Source organism: Eublepharis macularius, chromosome 15 (genome assembly GCF_028583425.1).
Source record: "Eublepharis macularius isolate TG4126 chromosome 15, MPM_Emac_v1.0, whole genome shotgun sequence".
Lineage (NCBI taxonomy): Eukaryota > Metazoa > Chordata > Lepidosauria > Squamata > Eublepharidae > Eublepharis > Eublepharis macularius.
In genome coordinates this window covers 21,357,690-21,379,870 of record NC_072804.1, presented here as the reverse complement: position 1 = coordinate 21,379,870, position 22,181 = coordinate 21,357,690, and the positions used below count along the sequence as shown (strand labels likewise).

The window sequence follows — 22,181 nt, the reverse complement described above, 5'->3', positions numbered from 1 at the left end:
AGTTGAGGCACATTGCCTAGTTACAACTCCCTAAATCTGAAGTGTTTCCTAGAGATTCTGTGGCACAAAAAAAATGGTATTTCAGCTGCTTCAGAGATGCTCAGCATTGGAGTTCGGCAATGAGACTAGTGCGAAGACCGTAGCCAGACACTGTTGCTGCTGCCATGCGTTATGAACAAATGATCAGGAGCTGCAGGGCTGTTTCTTTGCAATCCAGATGTTTATACAAGTGCACAAGCAACCCTTCCACATTATGGAGTGGAGTAAAAACTCCTGTACCTGACCTGTCACACACTATACAATCAAGTATGTGATTTAATTCTTGTCACCTCCTCTTTCCTCCTCCAGTCCCCGTTAACTTCTTGCAGCTATTTCCCTCAGTGTGGTTGCTCTCAATTCCACTGCAACAAGATGACCCGAAAGATGTACATTCGTAAACATGCAACATTTAAAAAAATGACTAGTGGCTCATGAGTAGAGATGGGCATGAACCGAAATACGAACCAAAATTAAGCACGAAACAGGCCGGTTCGTGGACCATGGTGCATCAGATCCCATTTCTGACGAACCATCACGAACTTTAGGCTGGTTCGTTTGGTTCATCACTGCAGACAGCCTGGTGCCAATCAATCAGTTTCCTAGGCAACAGGGGATGGACTTCCTGCAGACCTTCTATTGACTAGAAAGTGAACTTCTGCTGACCTGGAAGTGACTTTCTGCTGACCCGGAAATGATGATTTTCTGACCTGGATGTGATGTTTTCACAATCCAAACGAACCAGTTTGCGAACCAGGGGCAGGTTCGTGAAAGTTCATGGTTCGTGAAATTTGATGAACCACGAACCACATGGTTCGTTTTTTTTCCGGTTCGTGCCCATCTCTACTCATGAGCCAGATTCTGCCCACATGTCTACTGTATCTCGGATTCCAAACTTTGGGTTGCAAATTCCTGGAGATTCAAGTGGTGGAGGCTGGGGAGATGGGGTTTGGGAAGGACCTTAGTGGGGTACAAGACCATAGGGCTCATCTATGCAGACATTTCCTCCAGGGGTGCTGATCTCTATCTTTTGGAGATCAGTTGTAATCCCAGGTGCTACCAACATTGAAGTCTTCCTTTGATGAAAGAGGCAAATTGGGCTGAGTTCAGTGGCAGAGGAAAATATGCATGTTTGTGAAATAAACAATAGCCTTTTGGTGGCTCATGCTACCACCACCTCCAAATGTCACTTTGAGGTCCATGACTCCAAGCCCAAGAAACGTAAGTGCTGGGAGAGAGAAGAAGATGAAAAAGAAATCGTTTTATGAGAGCCTGTCAGATGCTTCCATCTCTAAATCGTGATCTGAGTTGAGGTGATGGACTTAGAGATATGCCTTGGTCCAGCATACCCATGGGACCGCCTCTCCCCCTATGCTCCTCCACGGCAACAGCCCTCTCCTTTTTCATTACCTTGGCCAATGGGGGCATCCTTCAACACCTCTCCTTGTTTCAATGCACTTGGGATAGGTTCAGTCAATTGTTTCTTAATGTAGGAAGCCACATGACGGAAACTTTTTAAAAAATCCCCCTTCCAGGATTTGCAGTGTCCACAACACACCTGTGCATGTTTATGGGAATAAGGTATCAAAACAGTGAAAAAAATAATTTCAAAAAAACCCAATGAAGTGATCTTTTAAACTAAAACAATAACCTTAGTCAAAAACTGTCATTAGAATAAACACACTCAATTGACAATTGCTTCAGTGAAATTCTGGAATTTGGGGAAAGTAGAGGATGCATTTTAAAGATCATATAATATTGTATATGTATTTTGTATATACACATACATTTAAAAGCCACAACCTCTAGAGACTTTCTTCCACGAAATAGTTTTTCTTCATGTAGACATAATACACAGTGTTAACAACCATGAAAAACATTACAAAATTTTTTCCCTTAATTTAACAAGTAGAAAAATATTACTAGTTTATATGGAAATTATTAATCTAATACTGTACAGAAGTAATTCAAAGATTTTACAAATAAATTATAGCTTACATGCCATCCTTTTCTAATGCACATGGAGCATCACAGGATACCCAGAACCTTCTCTAACTTACCACCACATTTAGTGCCAGTCAAACGTTCTGCCTACAAGCTCAAAAAACTTCCGATTAGGTTCATGAAAATATCCGTGCAGTTTTTCAAGTAAAACGGGATCTACTTTTGGGTGTGCTCTTCCTTTTGACTCATGTAAACATCGATCCCTACCGCTGTCCCTTAGGCAGTAAAACCCTTTTGTTTTATTGAAGTAAAAGTTTGAAGCATTTATCTGAGGTGTCAGGTTCAAAAACCTTTCTACCTTGACTATTTCTGGGAATGGATCTTTGATCAGTTTGTCCCCATCTACGATGTGAATGTGATCCAGAGGGAAATACTTCAACCAATTTTGCATGTGGACATAATACAAGCTCCTGTTTATTGCCTTGTAGTCCACATTGAGTTTTCCGTCTTTAACCAGGAACTCTTCAATGGAGGGATACGGCTTCCGTTTTTGCATGTGGTTGAAGAACACTTGAGTATAGTCCGATAACACCCTCTCGGTGGGGTCTCGCAAAATAAGCAGCAATCTGATAAGCTTGTTCATGCTATAAACTCTTTCAGGCACTTTAGAGGAGGTGAAATACGCTGGGGTTTTCTCTACTGTTATCTGGTGGGGATAAGAGAACGGCATTTGGTTAGTATACCACTGCAATCCATTCTCAAAATGCTCCTCCCAGTCAAAAAAATGGACTTCACTCTCTGCTGCTGCTATATCGGGATGGAGGCTTAGCATCTCTAGCAGGGCTCTGGTTCCACCCTTCCGTACTCCAATGATGACCGTTTGCGGGAGTTGCTGGTATGTCCCATTTGGGCGGATGATCTCTTTGAAGTCGTTTTTCTTAAATGGCTCTTTCTGAGCTGGCTGAGCTGTTCCTTCAGCCTTAGGACTGACAGCTGGACTCGAAGGCACCACCTGAGGCTGAACGATAAGCAAGGCTGCTCCCAGCAGAAGAACGGCCATGATGGAGGCCTGGAGTCAGTCTTCTGTCACAGTGGCAGCAAACAAGACATGAAGAGTCCGCTACAAAGATCCAACTTGGAACTGGAAGAACTCTTGGGGAGCAGATGGATCTTTCAAAATAGATTATTCACTAGGAACATAAAAGAAAAGGCATATTAGAAATATCACGGCAATCCATTAATCTGGATCCTCAGAAATAAATTTTATGCGGCACGTCTGTGTCCAACTTTGAAGCCCCAAATGAAAGAGTGTATGTCTTTCCAATTTTATAACCGCAACATTTTTAGTGAAGATCCCACTCTTATTATTACCTGATTATCCAACACTCTGATAAATATTTTCTGAGCTATGGTGTTGGAAATACTGGTTTTACACCCCCCAAATACAGTTACTGCAACTCTATTTTCCTTTCTTCTACTGCACAGTGAAAAGGAGTAGGAATGTATTTGTAACCCAGTTAAGGAGATGCTAGATAAGCACCTCTTTGAATCAGTGAGAGAGGGGATTGGAAGGGAACCAGTTGACCTTGTGAGAATTCTCAGGCATACAGTTGCCTGAGAAATACTTAAGAGATCTTGGAGATTGTGTTCAGCAACGATGTGATGTCACTTTGTGAAACCATATCCTAGGATGTAACTTCCAGGCCAAAGGTCAAGCAGTGGCATAGTGACATCACTTCTGCATAGGGTTGCCGGGTCTCCTTACCCTACCGGCAGGAGTGGGGGGGTCTCAGCAGTTACCTCTAGTTTCTTCTTGAATATGTGCATAGTACGCATGTGCTCCCAGCCCAGCACAATGATATCACTTCCAGGTGTGATTGTGTAGGCTCCGGAAGTACTTCTGGGCTTTGAGCCGGGCTGATTTGAGCCCCCAAACGGGCTGAACAGGACTGATGTGAAGCCCGGAGCACTCTCAGGGCCTGCTCAGTGATGTCATTCTTGGGAGTGATGTCATCATGCCATGCTGTGAGCACACCCCGGGAGGCCCATTCCCGTGTTTTGTCCCCTATCAGCTAGATCCTTGCCCCGACTGGGGAAATGGCAACCCTCCTTCTAGATCACTCCCCCACCCCCCAGCCCTTCTTATGAGGTCACTGCCTTCTTTCAAAATTCTGTATCCTGTTGTTAGTGAAAACAATGCGAAACAAAGCCCCTCAAGACTCTGCAAAATCACCGACATTCTACACTAAAAGCATTCCTTTCCTCTCTCATTCTGCAACCCTCCACAACCTCTCAGATATCACCAGGAAATATATACACATTGGGAAGTATCTCTTTTCAGGAATTCAAGTTATTCTCTACAAACGGTTTTGAGGTACCTTAAAGATTAACGCAATTTTTCCAGTGTACATTTTTGCAGACAGGAGCTCACCGAAGAAAGCTTTTGTTGGAATAAAAATTTGTAATTTTTTCAAGTGCTCCAAGACTCTTTATTTTTGCTACAACATACCAAAACCAATGGAATTAAGTCCTGCTCCCAGTGCTGTGTAATAGTTGCTTGGAATCAGAGCACAAAGCTTTTCACCACACAAGTTCATTCCCTCAGGAAAGGCTTTGCACTTATGTCCACCCATCCAAGTCAAAGACTTGGCAACAGAAGGCAGGGGAATTTTTTCATCGCTGAATGTCTTCCCCCTCTTAGTAAAGAGTCCAGTAGCACCTTTAAGACTACCCAAGTTTATTGTAGCATAAGTTTTGAGAGCTGTGGCTCTTGAAAGCTTATGCCTCAATAAAGTTGGTTAGTCTCTGGGCTTTTTTTTCTGGGAAAAGAGGTGGTGGAACTCAGTGGGTTGCCAGCACAGGGGGCAACTCCTGGTGGGAAGTGGTGCCCCTGGTGCCACATGCGCACACGCAAAATGCACACACGCTTCTGGGACCACGCAATGATGTCACTTTGGGTCAGCTGGAACAAGGGGGCAGTTTTTTAAAGTTTAAATCGCCCTTGGCAAAAATGGTCACATGGCCAGTGGCCCCGCCCCGATCTCCAGACAGAGGGGAGTTCAGATTGCCCTCCGTGCTGCTGGAGTGGCACAGAGGGCAAGCTAAACTCCCCTCTGTCTGGAGATCAGGGGGCAGGGCCACTGGCCATGTGACCATTTTCAAGAGGTGCCGGAACTCCATTCCACCGCGTTCTGGCTGAAAAAAAGCCCAGGTTAGTCTTAAAGGTGCTACTGGACTCTTTACTATTTTGCTACTACAGACACAGCTAACTCCTCTGGATCTATTCCCCCTATTAAAAATTCACTGCATGCAGCAAATACTTCTCTCCCCCCCCCCTTTAAAAGCTTCTTTATGCACAACTGGGGTTTCAGTAGTGAGGTAAGCATTAACTGTTCCCCTCCTTATGCAATCCAGACCCAAAAGTTCCTACAGAAAACTAGCATTTTGGAACCTGAAGTCTCCAATTGATGAGATCATTAAAACAAAGCCCATCCTCCTCCCAGAGTTAAGGACTTTCACTTCACTTAAATTGGATGCCTATTTTAATTTTTAATAGGTAACTTAAATCATCCTTAACTCTCCCCAGCTGAAATGATCGGTGCCCAATTTTCTCCCATGAGAACTACCTGCATGCAATTTTAGCTGCCGTTGAAAGTTATCTTAGAAATGCAAATGTAAAAAAAATAGTAAGAATACATTTTATGGGCATACGTGCCATCAAATTGCAACCGACACATGGGAACCTTAGCAAGAGGATTTCAAGGCAACTGAGAAGCAGAGATAGTTTGCCATTGCCTTCATCTGCAGAGTCTTCCTTGGTGGTCCCCCATCCAAGTACTGACACTGCTTAACTTTTGAGAACTGATCTGCCTATACCAGTGATTGCGAACCTTTTTGAGCCCAAGTGCCCAAACTGCAACACAAAACCAACTTATTTATTTCAAAGTGCCAGCACTGCAAATAAACCTGAATACTGAGGTTTGAGTTAAGAAGAAACAACTCATACAGTTATCCCAACTGACTAACATCTCTCTCTCTCTCCCTCTCTCTCACTCACTCACTCACTCAGAAGCCACGAATGAAAGTAAAGCAAGTTAAATCAAAGCAGTTTGCCCTTCTTTAGACCAGCAGCCCTGCTTGCAAGCGCTCTCTTTCTCTCTCTCTCTCTCACTTGCTCAAGAGCCACGACTGAAAGTAAAGCAAGTTAAATCAAAGCAGCTTACTCTTCTTTAGAAAGCCAGCCCCAGCAGCCTCGCTGCTGCCTCTGCTTCCTTCTGCTAAAGAGACAGGCAGCAGGGAGGCAGCCTTGAGGAAAAGGAATCACGTGGGCAGGGCCAAAACCCATGTGATCTCTGCTCAGAGCTACTGGAACGCCGTTGCAGGCGTTCCCCCTTCAAATGAGCTCTGGACCTAGCGATCAGAGACTTGGCTCACGTGCCCACAGAGAGGGCTCTGCATGCCATAGGTTCGCCAACACTGGCCTATACCATGTCAATTTCCCTCCCAATAACACATTTTACCAGGGCTTTTTTTCTGAGAAAAGAGGTGGTGGAACTCAGTGGGTTGCCTCAGAGAAAATGGTCACATGGCTGGTGGCCCCGCCCCCTGATCTCCAGACAGAGGGGAGTTTAGATCTAAATTTAAACTCCTCTCTCTGGAGATCAGGGGGCGGGGCCACCAGCCATGTGACTATTTTCAAGAGGTTCCGGAACTCCGTTCCACCGCGTTCCAGCTGAAAAAAAGCCCTGCATTTCACAATCCATCAATCAAGGAGAACAGAGCTGAAGCCCATCCCCCTTCATCAAAGCTAGCTCAATTCTGGTCCTACACTTTATGCAAGTCACGCTCTTTATCTGGTATTTTGTTCTGGGTGGGAAGAATGTGATCTGTGGGTAGAGGAACTGACAATGGTTCCTTTGTCAAAAACAGATCACTATTTACTTTGGTTGGTTCTTACACGGATACCCAAATGCTGCAGTGGTGGTGATCTATTAAAATGATCCTCCCGCAGAGCTAGATGAATCAGAATGGCTTATGGGGATTTTGGGGAATGGCTTTATTGGGATTTTGCTGTTGATACGGTTGGTGCTCCTGTTGATGCTCTGGTGTACTTCCGTAATGAAAGAATGACCCAGGCAGTTGACATGATTGCACCTAAGTGCCCTCTCTCAAGCGTCGGCCACCAGGTAGCCCCTTGGTTTACTGAGGGCCTGCAGGGAATTAAAAGACAAGAGAAACAGCTAGAGTGACAATGGAGGAAGAAGTTGGGACAAAGTGAAAGCTCATTTTAAAGCATACTCCATCATGGTGATGGTGGCGGCATAGCAACAAGAGTTTTCTGCCACCATTATGTTTGCACAGTGTATGCCAGTGGAACTATTCCAGATGGTCAGAGGCCTATAGGGATCTGGCCTGCAGGAGAAGGTGGACTGCCTGATGGCTCACTGTTCAAAACCTTTTTCACTCCCTCAGTCAGTTTGAATAAGGGGAAAAAATCGAGACTGCGAGACCTAAAATGAAGACGACAATGAATTCTTTAGTACAATATTGAGACAACGTTTTCCATCTCTGCCCTTAGTGGGTCTGAGTGAACAGCATTTAGCTGCTGAGAGAAGACAATGGCTTTTGGAGGCCAATGGGGCAGTCTGTTGAAATATAGGGTGTTCACATGAAAACTTTACAACTTTGAATCATGAAACCTTCACAACTTAGAATCACAACAAATATTGAATGAAATCATGTGAACGAATGAAATTTGCTTTAAGGAGCAGAATATATCCTCCATGATCCATCATGGCAACTACAGATACGGCGATCTTAGAAGCCAGTTAACACCAAGCTTCTCTTCAAGCCAATAAGGGAGACTCCTCCTGCCATTGTGGCACCCTTCGAAATCGGACAGCCTAGGCGAAATCTGATTGCCTAGGTTTCTCTCCAGTGGCCAGGCCAGTCCTGAACAGGAAGGTCCCGAGATTCCCTCTCCACAAAAGCTCTTCTCTGTGGTTTCTTCTTCCAGCCTAGCCTGACCCTCCTGCCAGCTATCCCTCCACTGCTCTGTGTGTGTGTGCAGCACGAAGGCCCCATCTCCAGCTCCTCCTCTTCCTTTCACTTTACCATCACATGACTTCCTGTAATGCGCTTACAGCTCAGTGAGTCCCATCCCATGTAAGAATAATAACAACAACAATAACATTTGATTTATATACCGCCCTTCAGGACAACTTAATGCTCACTCAGAGCGGTTTACAAAATATGTTATTATCCCCACAACAAAACACCTTGTGAGGCGGATGGGGCTGAGAGAGCTCCAGAGAGCCGTGACTAGCCCAAGGTCACCCAGCCAGCTTCAAGTGAAGGAATGGGGAATCAAACCCGGTTCTCCAGATTAGAGTCCCACTACACCAAACTGTAGCTACCTGGGTGTTAAAGATGGTTGTTGTCAGGGTTTTTTTTCTGGGAAAAGAGGTGGCGGAACTCTCAAGAGGGAAATGAGGAAAAAACACACAGGATTCTTTGAAATCATAGATGCAGAGGAGTTAGCCGTGTTAGTCTGTGGTAGCAAAATCAAAAAGAGTCCAGTAGCACCTTTAAGACTAACCAATTTTATTGTAGCATAAGCTTTCGAGAATCAAGTTCTCTTCGTCAGATGCATGATACAGAGACTGTATGACCAGTCTCTGTATCATGCATCTGACGAAGAGAACTTGATTCTCCAAAGCTTATGCTACAATAAAATTGGTTAGTCTTAAAGGTGCTACTGGACTCTTTTTGATTTTGAAATCATATTATTTTCAAGCACTATTGCTGAGTATTTTCAAGAGGTGCCGGAACTCCATTCCCCCGCGTTCCCCTTGAAAAAAAAGCCCTGGTTTTTGGTATGATTATATTACTTACCTAGCCACATTTTTTCTGACCAAATTATTATTATCTAGTGAACTTGGACCAATCTACATTTCAAGGGTGTACAACAACGTTGCTAGTGGTAATTAGTGGATTGAGCCCCATGGAACTGTTCCTCTAGGAGGTAATCTTGTTCTGGCAAAAGGTGCCTTGTGCTGACTCCACCATTAGCAGATCCCATTTGGTTCTTCTCCAATAAATTAGTAAATTAGGAGAAGAATTATGCTCAGGTTTAATTGTAATCTGAGCACTGAGTCGTTTGCAACTCAGTGACCACATTTTCTTAATTGGTTCTTGGGCTTCCTCATATTAATTAGCAAAATAATGGTCATTATTTATTCGGTGTGATTCACTGAAGTACATGCCACTGCTAGTCAAACTGTCTTCCCGAATGATAATTAACCTTGCAGAAAGGTTTCAGCTAAGAAATACAATTCTCTCATAAATATGACCTGGAAGGAGCATCGCAGTTTTTTCAAATGATTTAAAAGCATAAAGTGGCAGAGTTTAAATCCCGTCTGAACTAGCTTGCATATTAGAGATTTCCTTTTTAAAAAGATGCTTTAATACTGCTTTGGGCAGAAACTTCAATCTCCTATGATGTAAAAGAAAAAAGTAAGAAACAAAGACTATAAACGTGGAAAAGAAGTACAGAAATGCTGAAGTGGGGGGGATCTATAGTAGTGAAGTTTGTTCTTCTGTGGTGTGCCTTCAGACACCTCTCACAGTTGGGTTTGGATTGTTTGGATCCCCGTTACCATAGACTAGGCTCAGGGGTTTCTCTCAGCACAAAAGGCGCCCCCAAATCTAACACTTTACATTTTCCACAGGGAAATTAGTAGTAATCTCTTACCAAGATGGAGAAGGGGCATTGCATGGAGTTGGGGTAAATCTGTCTTTGGTAACATGGGCATTTGGAGGGCAGAAGCACCAGCTTTCTTCCCTGCTCAGAAGTCTGGTCCATGTGCTTTGCCACACATTAAGGGCTTTTCCACATGGTGTTTTTTCACTTCCATTTTTCTCCTGATATCCACACACGGTTTTGCCTTTAGTTTTCACTTCGAGGTTTGTTTGTTTGTTTGTTTTCCCTGCATTTTTTCCCCAAGTCTCTTTGAGACTTTTCCCCAAACTTTTGTTTTCCAAGTCAAATCTGAGTTGTCTTTGTTCCTTGTGCAGAAATTTCATTTTTGTTTGTCCTGCCCACTTCCACCCATGTTCTGATTATTGGTTGTTCATCATAGTCAAACCATTCCTCCCTCCCTTCGCCTTCCTTTCCCCACCTAGTTTCACTTTCTTAAAAACATCAATTTCACAATGTTTCACAATGTTACAATGGCCTAAAGGTAAAGGTGGTCTCCTGTGCAAGCACCGAGTCATTACCGACCAATGGGGGGACGTCGCATTACAGCATTTTCTTGGCAGACTTTGTAATAATAGCTGTAGCAGGTTTTCTGACTCCCCAGAAAAAGTAACTAACAATGTGAGGGCTCCTTCGGTGCAAAACCAGTAGCAATTAAGAGAAAAGACCAGGGCCGGATCTAGGGTTGCCGGGGCCAGGGGCAACCCTAGTCTGGCCGCGTGCACACGCTTGCTCCCAGCACAGCATGATGATGTCATTTTGGTGACATCATCATGCGGGGCACCGGAGGCAGCATGCAGGGCTGGGAAGCCGCCCACACCATTCGCTTCTCCGCAGGTGAATGCCGCGGGCAGCCTCGCGGCCCCCTGCGCCGACTTTTGCCTGCACTGTGGGACAGGGGGTGGCCGGCTTGCTGAGCACCCCCTGTCCTGCAGGACAGGCAAAAGGCAGTGCGGGGGTCTGCAAGGCCGCCCACGCCATGCGCCTGCCCCGCAGGACAGGGAGTGGTCATCTGCCCCCTCTCCTGTGGGGCAGGCGAATGGCGTGGGCACCATGCTGCCCTTTGCCTGCCCTGCAAGACGGGGTGCACGGCAAGGCACCCCCTGTCCTGCGGCCCATGCTGCCGCCTGCGCGCTCCGGCAGCTGGCAGCTGCTCCCAGCACCCCCTCCCTGGTGGTGCCGGGGGCAGACTACCCCCCCTGCCCCCCCTCAATCCGGTCCTGGAAAAGACTCTCCTCTGAAGGGAAAAAAAATTATTGAGATTCTTCAACAGTACATTAATAAATATTTTTGTATATTTTTAAAAAATATTTCTCGTTATGTAAAGTGCAAAGTGCTGAAATGTGCAACGTAATAATCAATGAACAGGAATACCTATAAATTTAATAATGTAACCTTATATGAGAAGACTATGTAACAATGCTTCCTATCATCACATACAATCAATGTTGCAATATTACAATAAGTTAACACTACAATGAAATATATAGACCATAAGTCCAATTGGTGCAAAAGGTGTCCTCAAAGTTAATCTTGCAGCTAAGTATTCTTCAGTGTCTTCTTATTAGTAATATATATTCCTTCTCTTTCACCGTTTTTCAACCAAATGTTCCCACTGGAATGATATTCCCACTCCAGAATGTAATAATCCTGTCGCAGGGCAGATCCTGACGGGGCTTGCTCGCACATCAACTTTCCCGTTTCATGTTTATAACTTTTTCAAGGGCTCATCATTCCATAACTGAGGACTTGCATTCTTCAAACTCTCATCACCAACTTGGCTTGCTTTCCGACAGAACACGACCGTGAGGGGCAAATCAAAGCTGGAGGGAAGCCTTGGAAGGCCCAGCACAGGCAAGCCAGGCATGCTCCATGCCAGCATGGCCCAATCGGGGCTGGGGAGGGCAGAGCCAACCTGCAGGCTCTTCTGAGGCCCAGAGGCTTGCTGGGACTGCACCTGCACCGGCGAGTTGTCTGAAGCACGCTTGCTGAATTATATAGTAAGATTGAACAATTATATCCCCAAAATGTTCTTTCCTGAAGAGTTCTACTTGCATAATAAAATATATATTGAAAATTGTGAATAGACTTCTTCAGGAGCTCCTCAGAATGGATATAGGGCTATGTACTGCGGTTTAGTGCCTACCATACCAGGGTCAAACTGTCAGCTGTAGCAGAATGAAATATTGAAGTGCTGGAGGGGGCCCAAAATACCTGAAAGCCTAGGGGCCCAGCCATGGGTTAATATGGCCCTGGCAATGGGGCAGACCCCCAGGAGATTGTTCACCATCAGCAGGCAACTGGGAAGCCTAGTCCAACCCCTTAACCACTGGGTGAAGAGAAAGTCCTCAGGTTTAATCCTATCAAAGTCAATGCATCAAAAACCAATGTAAGCAAATACTTATCTGTGTTGTAAATCTTGCTGATGTTGTAGGCCCTGTTCATTTATTTTCAGCCAAATAGAATCAGATGTCAGCTCCATTTGGATCACACGGCAGTTTCAGAAATGTTTCTCTGCCCTGTTACTGTGTTCCCCTTTTAGAAGTGGAAGGGTGGCTTCTCTTCAGAATTAACACAGACCAGATATTCCCCAAGTATTACAATATCCTGAGTATGCACTCTTGCAATATATATTTAACACATACTAGTAGAGATCCTAGTTAAAGAACTGAAATGCCCGCTTCCCCTGCACACACACCATCGGTCACTTGATCTTCAAGAAGGGCGGCTCAGTCTAAATTCAGTTTGGCTTAACTGGGTTACTGGCATAAGTTCTCAATCAGTTTGTTAAATGGAGAATCACCTCCGTCGAAGTGAAATTAAGTCTGCTGTATTACGTTCCTCTGAAAAATTAGCAGTCATCACAGAGAATGTGAATGCTGGTTAGTTTATACAGCTACAAAATAAAATATAAAGGCATTTGTAAAAGATAAGGCAATTTATTCTTTGGCTGTCCAGATTACAAATTTCCGTAAGACGTGGTTTCCTATTTAGAAACATGGGTTGGATCCCATATTTGTTCCACTAACTTTGGCACCTTCCTCAGGTGCAAGGTGCTTTCTGCCAACCCAAGCTATTCTTCCACCAATGTCAGTTGAAGGTGCCTTCTGCTGTTGGAATGTACCACAATTAGCAGAAAAGATCACTGGGATCTAGTCCATGGAATCTTGTGAATTATGATTCCACACCCTCTTGGAACATAATTAACATCTAGCATGCCATGCCAAGATTTGTTGGCATGGCATGCTCTATTCAAAAATGCTAATTTCTAAATTTAAAACATTCAAGAGTACACTTACAGATTGGACTCTATTTGCGGCTTTAAAAACCTGCCAGCAAAGAAACAGAACTTGTAGTGCAGCCAACAACATAAAAATACTCTCAGAGTGAAAAAATATATAAAGAAAACAGTTACAGCACAAATATTTTATTTGTCAGGATTTTTTTTGTCACTGACATGTTTGTAATTCTGCCTGCAAGAAGGCTTTTGCTGTGCATTTATAGAAGAGCCTTCTCAGGTTAGGTGTGGAATCCATCCACCTTCTGGTTTTCCATACTGGTTGGCAGGGTGCTTCTAGAAAGCCTGGAAGTTGGCACCAAGGTAAACATCACATCCTGCCATTTGTGCCTCCGGCAACTGGAACTCAGGGATTACTGTCTGTAGTATGTTCCATTTAGCTATGATGACTAAATATGATGAAGCGGTTTAATGGCCACTCCCCCTTCCTTGGGAATTGCAATTCAGTGTGTAAGGAGGGCACACTAGAGATTTCTAACACAATTGTCAACATTCTCACCAGACCAGGGCTTTTTTTCTGGGAAAAGAGGTGGTGGAACTCAGTGGGTTGCCCTTGGAGAAAATGGTCACATGTCCGGTGGCCCCGCCCCCTGATCTTCAGACAGAGGGGAGTTGAGATGGCCGTCCATGCCGCTAGGCTGCGCGGAGGGCCATCTCAACTCCCCTCTGTCTGGAGATCAGGGGGTGGGGTCACCGGACATGTGACTATTTTCAAGAGGTTCCAGAACTCCATTCCACCACGTTCCTGTTGAAAAAAAGCCCTGCACCAGACTATGATACCCAAGGTCCTTTGCGGAAAGTCATAACAATTAAACTGGTGTAAAACAACTACAGGTTTATAGCCTTGAGTCTACACCTCGTTCCATTTCTGTAAAAAATGTAGCTGAGGTCAAAGCAAACTGATGTCGGTGAAATTTCAATCTTACGCTGCGATCTAAAGTTCGTAGCGGAGTCCCAAACATTTGGGACCCCTTCTACAATTGGATTTAAAAGTGCTTCCAAGAAAATTAATTCCTGGATAAGCTGAAGACCTTTATGGACAGTGCAAAAATAAATGGAAAAGCTCTAATAATGAGCCGACCGATGGACTATAAAAGGACAATGAGAAAACATTTTTGATTGAACGTTGCAATGTATTTGAATGAACCAATATGTATTTCCTTCCCCTAACCCTACCCCTCTTACTCTATACTTTCCCAGCTATTAACAATAATAATAAAAATCACTTACAAAAAATAATAATAAAGTTCATAGCGGAGTGATTAATATGCACTGTAATGAATGTGACTTACTCCTTGCAATGGGATACGCGAATTTATCACAGAGGCCTGCTATACCTGTTCTCTTTTTAGGTGAACAGGGGCTCTTTATGGGCCAGCAGGTGTGCCATTTTAGGCTGTTACAGTAAATTAAGAGTCGTGGCACCCTGAAGACGAACTTCTATTATGACATCATAATACTGCTGTTCACAGAAGCTTACGCCATAATCAACTAGTTAGTCAAAGGTGCCACAAAACTCTTTCATGTTTTACATGCATACCTGAACTTGTGAATTGTGACCAACAGCGTACAGACAGGAACCCAGGATTGGCCCCAGCTCCAGGAATTGCCTTGATAGCAGATCCGGATTTGCTGCCCCCTGGTGCCTGAAACAGTCTTGAGTGTTGGATTCTTGGGTGGGAGTTCCAATCTCTGCCAAGCTACACATAACAAATGACACTTGAACGGCAAGTGGATTGAGAGGAGGGCAAGTGAACAGGGAGAAATACACTTGCCGTTCAAGTGTCATTCGTCACTTGTAGCTTGGCCCTCTGTGTGTTTGCATATAAAATGATAACGATTAATGCAACAGACATGATTGCATTAAAACTACCCTGAGTAAACACCCTTCAGAGCAGAGTGCCCTAGGTAACACTGATCACAGCCTCTCCCCTGTCCAAGAGCTGTGGCTTCTCCTGACTGCAGCAGAGCCAAAAGCTTCATCTCCTATGCAAAAGCGTATTAAGGGTTCTTATACGAGACATTCCAATACTTTTGATTTTATAGAACTTTAAGAATAAATCTGGGCTATCAAGATATTTATTTAGGTTATTTATAGCCCCCTGTTCTCACTGAGGCTCCACAAGTAAATCAATGCAGTCAATAGAATACATCTAATACACAATGTAATGGGCCTGGGACTGCGGAAATCTGAAACAGAGATGTTGTCTGAACAAAGGGTAAGACTTAAACATGGCATGTTAAACAACTCATAACATGGTATTGTGTCGTTAGAAACAGAAAACATTTCCCTAAACTATTCCCTTTTACATTTATAAAAATGTCCTCCTGAACAATCCTGTTTTAATTAGTTTGCAAAATGCTCGGAGCGTGGGAGCCTTCCTGACCTTCTTCGGCAGACCACTCCACGAGGTGCGGGGGGGGGGGCACTACAGAGAATGCACCTGCCCAGCCGTTGTTGACCTTGCCCTTCAATTCTCAAGAATCCTAAAACACAAGCCTTTTCTAATTTATTCTAGTACTTTAAAAAAGAAAGAAAAACCAGACTCATCTGTACTTGTGCCCTGCTTGACTCCGACAAAACCGAGTGTGATTTAGAAATGTTCTTTCCATTTTAAAGATCCGACCTTATCTGCAAATGAACGCTAAACGCAACAGTAACATCTTAATCTTGAACAGACTGAGACAAAAGCATGTCTTGCTGATTTAAATTGAATTTTCTTCTAAGTTTAGGATAATAGCTCAATATTACAGGAAAAGTGAAAATGAATAATCCTTTGGCGCTAATAAGCACCACAATGGTAAAAGGATGGTAGGCATATTAGAAGAGAGAAACTACAGTGAGATACATCACTCGATTTCAGACCAGTAGGTAGCAAAATATGCATTAAATGGGACCATCAGAAATCTTTAGCTGACTCCTGTTTTCATGCAAGCTGTCAGATGAGATGACCAATTCTATGCGTCATAAAGCCACCTTTAACTGAGTCAGACCTCTGGGTAATTGAGCCTATTTTAACTGGCAACAGCTCTCAAAAATCCCAGGCCATGGATCTTTCCCAGTCCTAGTACTTGAAATCTCGTTATCGATGCCAGCCATGGAGAATGCGGATGCACTCTGTGTGCCGCAATTGGAGAATGGGGATACACTGTGTGTTGCATTATAACGATGTTTTAACACAATGTAACTGCTACCATTGTTTTTATCTCTATGTACGTTAGCATGTTGTACTCTGCTCTGAGCCTGCTTGGCAGGGAGAGCAGAATACAAATCCAATATAATAATAAAATAAAATAGGTGGAACCTGGGTTGTTTTTTTTGTAAGCAAAGTACTAGTGGGAGCAGAATGGCACATTACAAGGCAAACTTGGCATTCCCAAACCAGTGGTTGCCTATGAATACACATTTCCCTTCTTCACTGCAGAACCCGAACTTGTGCGGCTTTTTGTCTGTGTGGATCTGTCATGCGAAGCTGCTAGGAGAAGGAAGGAAAGAACTGCTGTGCCAGACTAACAGCAGCAAAATACAGTCCCTTGAAAGTAAAACAAGCCTCTCTAATTGCATAATGCATCCAGAAGAGCAACAGGTTATAACCAGAGAACCCAAGAGGAAAGGATGTTCGGAGGATCTTCTCTGTCCCCAGGCATCGCCTAACTGGATGCATGACTCAACCCGGCCTGGTATATTAGATGGTTTGTCAGTTTCCTGTACCAAACGGTAATTTACACAGAATACACCATTCCCAGCTTCCCCATTATACTGCCTAATATGTTTTCTCTTGATGCACAACTACTTCACTTAAAATTAGGACCATTCGCTCCAGTGTTCAGTGATAATGAAAAAAAATTCAGTCTATCAACAAACTAAGCCAAGAGCAGAAATATACTGGGTGGGGGGGGGGGGACTCTTTTTGGCCGCTGACTAACAACTGTTTTCTAAGCATTTCACTGGCATTTGTGGCTGCAGTGCCTGAACAGCATCTCTGCAAAGACAACTTTTGATATTGTGCTAGTATATCAGTAAATACATCCAATTCTACAGCCTACTTTGCTTGATGCAATATACTCCACAAACCAGCTATGAGGGTCTTAAGAGGCTAATTCTCTCTGTAGCAAGAATGACTCCCTTGCAAAGGAGGTCATTTGGACACATAAACCACTAAGGATAACTTCTGTGTGATCCAGCTCCTTTGTGGTCTGGAAAAGCGACAAACACATATTTGTCAGTTTATGCACGAGTAGCATTTTCTGGCAGTCAGGTCAACAAAATGCTCCATTCTGAGCAATGTTTTTGGGTATTTAGCAACAGAATCTGACAAGTGTCCATGTTACACTTGCACTTTAGCCGAGTTTTGATAATGTATGGAAGGCTAATGTAGTTCCTACTTCTCGCTCCATCATCATTAGGGAATGAAGCCAGCATTGGAGGGAACAACCTCCAGTTACCCAATCTACCATACATTACTGAGATTGCTCTGAAGTCATAAGGAAGCATTTTGGGTTGCTTCCATTTCATTTCGCTAATGCATCAATTGGACCTCGAACCAACGGACTTCAAGGCCAAGTTCTGTCCAGTCGTAGCTGCATTATATAGCCCAAACACACCCAAACAAGCTTGATGTCCGCACGATGCTGGACATAGTTAAAGCCAGGGCTTTTTTTCAGCAGGAACGTGGTGGAACGGAGTTCCGGAACCTCTTGAAAATGGTCACATGGCTGGTGCCCCCACCCCCTGATCTCTAGACAGAGGGGAGTTGAGATTGCCCTCCATGCCACCGAACAGCGCAGAGGGCAATCTAAACCCCCCTCTGTCTGGGGATCAGGGGGCGGGGCCACCAGCCATGTGAACATTTTCTCCGAGGGCAACCCCACAGAGTTCCACCACCTCTTGTCCCAGAAAAAAAAGCCCTGGTTAAAGCTGACAGTGATAAAGCTGAGCCCAAGCACCTTTCTCTCTTCCTTTGGAAGAGTTTGTGGGCTGGCGTGATTCAAGCCGCCAGCCGCTGCTCTTCTCCTGTCTGATCGGCATTGTCCGGCCTTCTGCTGCCTTCAGCCACTGTCATCTTCCGTGATTTTAGCCTATGAACTTTTTGTAAGCCCCTTTGAAGACTGTAATTATGGGAGACAGCCTTGAACTTTCCAAAGGAAAAGGGGGATAAAAATAGGAACCAGAGTAAAGGCGGCGTTTGTACCTGCAAAATGGTTAATTTAGAATATCCTGCTCTAGTGAAAAGTCGCGAAAGATAATGCAAATAATGAGTTGCTCTTCAAGGTAGAATAATTTCAAGGAAAGGAAGAACCTGTCCCTAAGATGCGGTCAACATAATTTATATCCCTTTGGGACCCAGCTGTAAACTGGTTATAAGCAGTTCTGAGCTGTGAACTTTCACACTTCTTCCCCGCTTTGCAACCAATAATGGAATATTTATATAGATTTCACGTTCTCTCCAAGTTGTTGCAGAATTAACTGAACATCTACTCTAGGGCTGAATCCTGTTTCCTTAATTTTTTAAAAATATTACTTCATTTCTATCCCACCGTTTCCCAAATGGGGATGCAAAGTAGCTTAGGTCATTCTCCTCTCCCACATTTTATCCTCACAACACCCCTGTGAGGTAGGTTAGTCTGATAAGGTGTTACTGGCCCAAGGTCACCCTGCTAGTTTCCATGGGAGAGTGGGGACTTCGCCTCGGACTCTCACAGATCCTAGTTTGACACTCTAACCACTAGGCGACACTGGCCCTTGTGCCTGCCTCAACATATCATACTTGAAAGACACAAGATCCAGACTTTCATCCCCCTTTCAGGGTATTCTCTGGTTATGTTACCAATAAGAATCAAGAGCATTCTAATAAAGGTTATCAAAAAAGAACAGACTTTCGTGTTGGAGACAATAACATTAGATCTGTTGGGTCACTTTAAATTTTCTGCCTACGGCTGCCTTCCAAGCTTAATGAAAGGAAGGGAGGACCGGACGTCTTGCCAACTCATCGATTTGGAAAGTAGCTTGCCAGTTGGAGAGGGGATTAATTACATTAAAAATGTCATTAAAATACATTAAAAGAAATGCTTCATGTATTTTTTAGTCCCTCTCACTGAAACGGGAAAATCTTACTCAACTGCTTTTAGCTGGCCAGTAAGCACAGAAGGTCTGGCAGTCCTGACGCGAGAGCCCAAAGGTTTCCCTTGTTCCATATTTGCAACGTGCCTTTTGATGACACAACTTTCAGCTTGCAAGGAGACCACCGGTGTGAAATTGCCCTTTGGTCACCTCCAGGCTCGGAATGCTTCTTCCCCACAGAGTGCAGAAAGGGGGTAAAGAACCCCAAACTTCTGCATAAGGTGGAGGTGCAACATGGCCTTTTCCAAAATGGGCAGAACTAAGCTTGAAGGTGCTCAAATGAAAACTGCTCTTGTCAAAACTTGGAGAAAGAAGCCTGGAAAAAGTCTCCTTGAGGGTCGTTCCAATTCCCAATACAGATCTATTTATAGCGACATTTATACTTTTTTAAAAAGTGGGAGATCAGTTCACCGAGCTCCTTCTCCTGACCTCACATCTCCTGGTGGCCCTTTGTATCTTCAAGGAAGGGTGGGGTCTGCCTTGGGATCTCTTGGGGATGGAGCCAAACCACCTTGAGGGCTGCAGCCGGTCCATAACAGAGATACTGATACGAAACCATCTGGGAATCAGGCCCCCTCACTCACTGGACCTTTGGGCCTAATATCTAACTTAATGGGCTTATGCCCATATCTGGGGGGAAGGTGATGCCCACAACCCAAAATGGGTGAAATTGCTCAACTTAGGAACAAGCATAGGGTGGGTTCCCTCAAAGGAAATCAGAGAGAGTGAGAAAGGGAGATAGGTTCTTCTTTGGCATAGGCAGGAGAATTTGTGGGCCAAGCCATAAGTGAAAGTGGGACTCTCTTGATGGGCTACAACCCCAAAAAGCAGCTAGGGGGACCAAAGCCATGGGGATGAGGAAGAAGGTTTCTAAAAAAACCAAACTTTTCCTGTGTTCCATTATCTGCATCAAAATTGGCATCTTTGGACTGTTTTTTCCCCCAGCAGGGCAGGGAGAAATGTAGCACCTCTGGTGCCTGCTCCACATCCCCCTCTTCCTATGGCTACATTTTGAAGCACATTATGCTCCAGGGTTTCCAGGCAGCTGGATCCATCCTTGAGCATCCGAGGACGCTGGCTGCACATTAAAATCAGGATCCTGCCAAAGAGCGGCTGTGAGAAGGGAGCTATGGGTCAGAAAGCCCATGCTCTGAATCTTCTCTCTGTTGTGTGCGTGAGTGGGGGGGTCTTAAGCAAGGTCCCCCGAAAAGCAACGAAGGAAGAGAGTGGCTAATACTCGGCGGCAGAAAGTGCAGCCCGGACTAACCCAGACGACAGCAGCACCCCTCCATCAGCACCCCCACTTTTCTTCTAGGGAAGCGCCGCTCGCTCCTGCTTAGCACCCCCCCCCCCCAAAGGCAGCTGGGGACACCCGCGACCCGGAGCTCCACAAGAGGAATCCCCTCCCGGAAAGGGGCGCGCGAACACCCAGGCGCGCTCTATCTGTCAAGCGATCGACTCGCGAGTCGCGACAGCAGTCCAGACGTGCGCTCGGAGTTCCGTGTTCCCAGCTGCCAGGCATTTTCGGCACAGCGGCCAGCTCCAGACACGGAAATCCGGGCGCACGTTAGAACCGAGCGCACACGCGCCGCTCCCTCCTGCTGGCCTCCGCCAACCCCGGCAGGCGGCTCCAGCGCCGTCGCCTCCCCTCGGAGCGAGCCTCCCTCTCCGCCCGGCGCGGCTCTCGCCTTACCTGGGCAAGGCGGCGCGGCGTCCCGCCCCGTCCCGGGCGCCGGGCTGCTCCGGCGGGGTCGGCGGCCCCTGCTGTGCCATCAGTCCGGGCGGCTCCGGGCAAGCGAGCGAGAAGAAGGCGCCGCGTCGCCCTCGCTGCTTCGGCGAGCTGCGCCACACTGCCAGGCGGGCCGGGCCGGCGGCGGAGCCAATCCCAGAGGGGGCGGGCGGAGGCTGGCACCGGCCGGCAGGGAGAGCCGACGAGCGCCCGCTGCTGCCCGCCGCGCTCAGGTGCACTCACCGGCCGGCCGGCCTGCCCCGCCCCGCCCCGCCGCTCCGCGCAGCAGCCCGGCAGCAGCGCGGCGCCAGGAGAGGCCGGCGGCCGGCAGGGCTTGCAGAAGCGCTGGCGAGCAGGCGCCTCGCATCGGGGGCGCCTCTGCAGACTGCAGCTACGGTTGCCAGCTCCAGGTTGGGGAGATCCTGGAGATTTGGGGGGTGGGGTGGAGTGGAGCCTGAAGAGGGCGGGGTTGGGTAGGGAAGGGACCGCAGCAGGGTGTAATCCCAAAGAGCCCACCCTCCAGCCATTTTCAGCAGGGAAACCGGATATCATGGATGGCCAAGAAGACAAATAAGAGGGTACTAGATCAAATCAAGCCTGAATTCTCCCTAGAAGCTAAAATGACAAAACTAAGGCTATCGTACTTTGGTTACATCATAAGAAGGCAATATTCTCTGGAAAAGTCAATAATGCTAGGAAAAGTGGAAGGCAGTGGGAAAAAAGGAAGACCTAAAACGAGATGGCTGGATTCAGTCAAAGAAGCCACAGCCTCCAGTTTGCAGGATCTGAGCAAGTCTGTTGATAGAATTTTTTGGAGCTCTTTCCTTTGTAGGGTCGCCGTAGGTTGGTGGCGGCTTGACAGCACATCACACACACTCATTTGATCTTTATGGCCTGGAGATCAGTTGTAATTCCAGGAGATCCCCAGCCACTATCTGGAGGTTGGCAATCCTACTTTCAGTGCTGCTGCTGCCCCCGTTTGGAGGGTTTGAGGGGTTTCTCCTCAAAGCCTTGGATTAGGCAGCCAGGCCAACCCAGCCCCATTAGAAGAGCCTTTCTCCATTCAAAATAGGAGTCTAATGGAGCAGGGAATGGACTCATATCTGCAGCAATCATTCACTCTTATCACGGAATCCTGGTAACTGAAACTGTGTGAGGATTAGAAATGTTTTAACTCCCCTGGATTCTGGAGGAAAGCTATAATAGTCAAAATAGTATAATACTGACATAAATGTACAGCATCTAGAGAGTGTAAAAATAATACTGTGTGTTAGAGTGGATGGAGGGACAGATG

At 45.6% G+C, this 22,181-nt stretch overlaps 1 protein-coding gene across 1 annotated transcript; it reads right to left on the bottom strand.

The window, feature by feature from the left end:
* Nucleotides 1-1,784: 1,784 nt before the first annotated feature.
* On the bottom strand, nt 1,785-21,010 carry HS3ST1 (heparan sulfate-glucosamine 3-sulfotransferase 1). Its single transcript, XM_054999515.1, has 2 exons — nt 20,852-21,010; nt 1,785-3,170 (listed from the first exon to the last, which is right to left on the bottom strand). Exon 2 carries the CDS (start codon nt 3,038-3,040, stop codon nt 2,105-2,107), a length of 936 nt encoding a protein of 311 aa, XP_054855490.1. The 5' UTR covers nt 3,041-3,170; nt 20,852-21,010; the 3' UTR covers nt 1,785-2,104.
* Nucleotides 21,011-22,181: the final 1,171 nt, after the last annotated feature.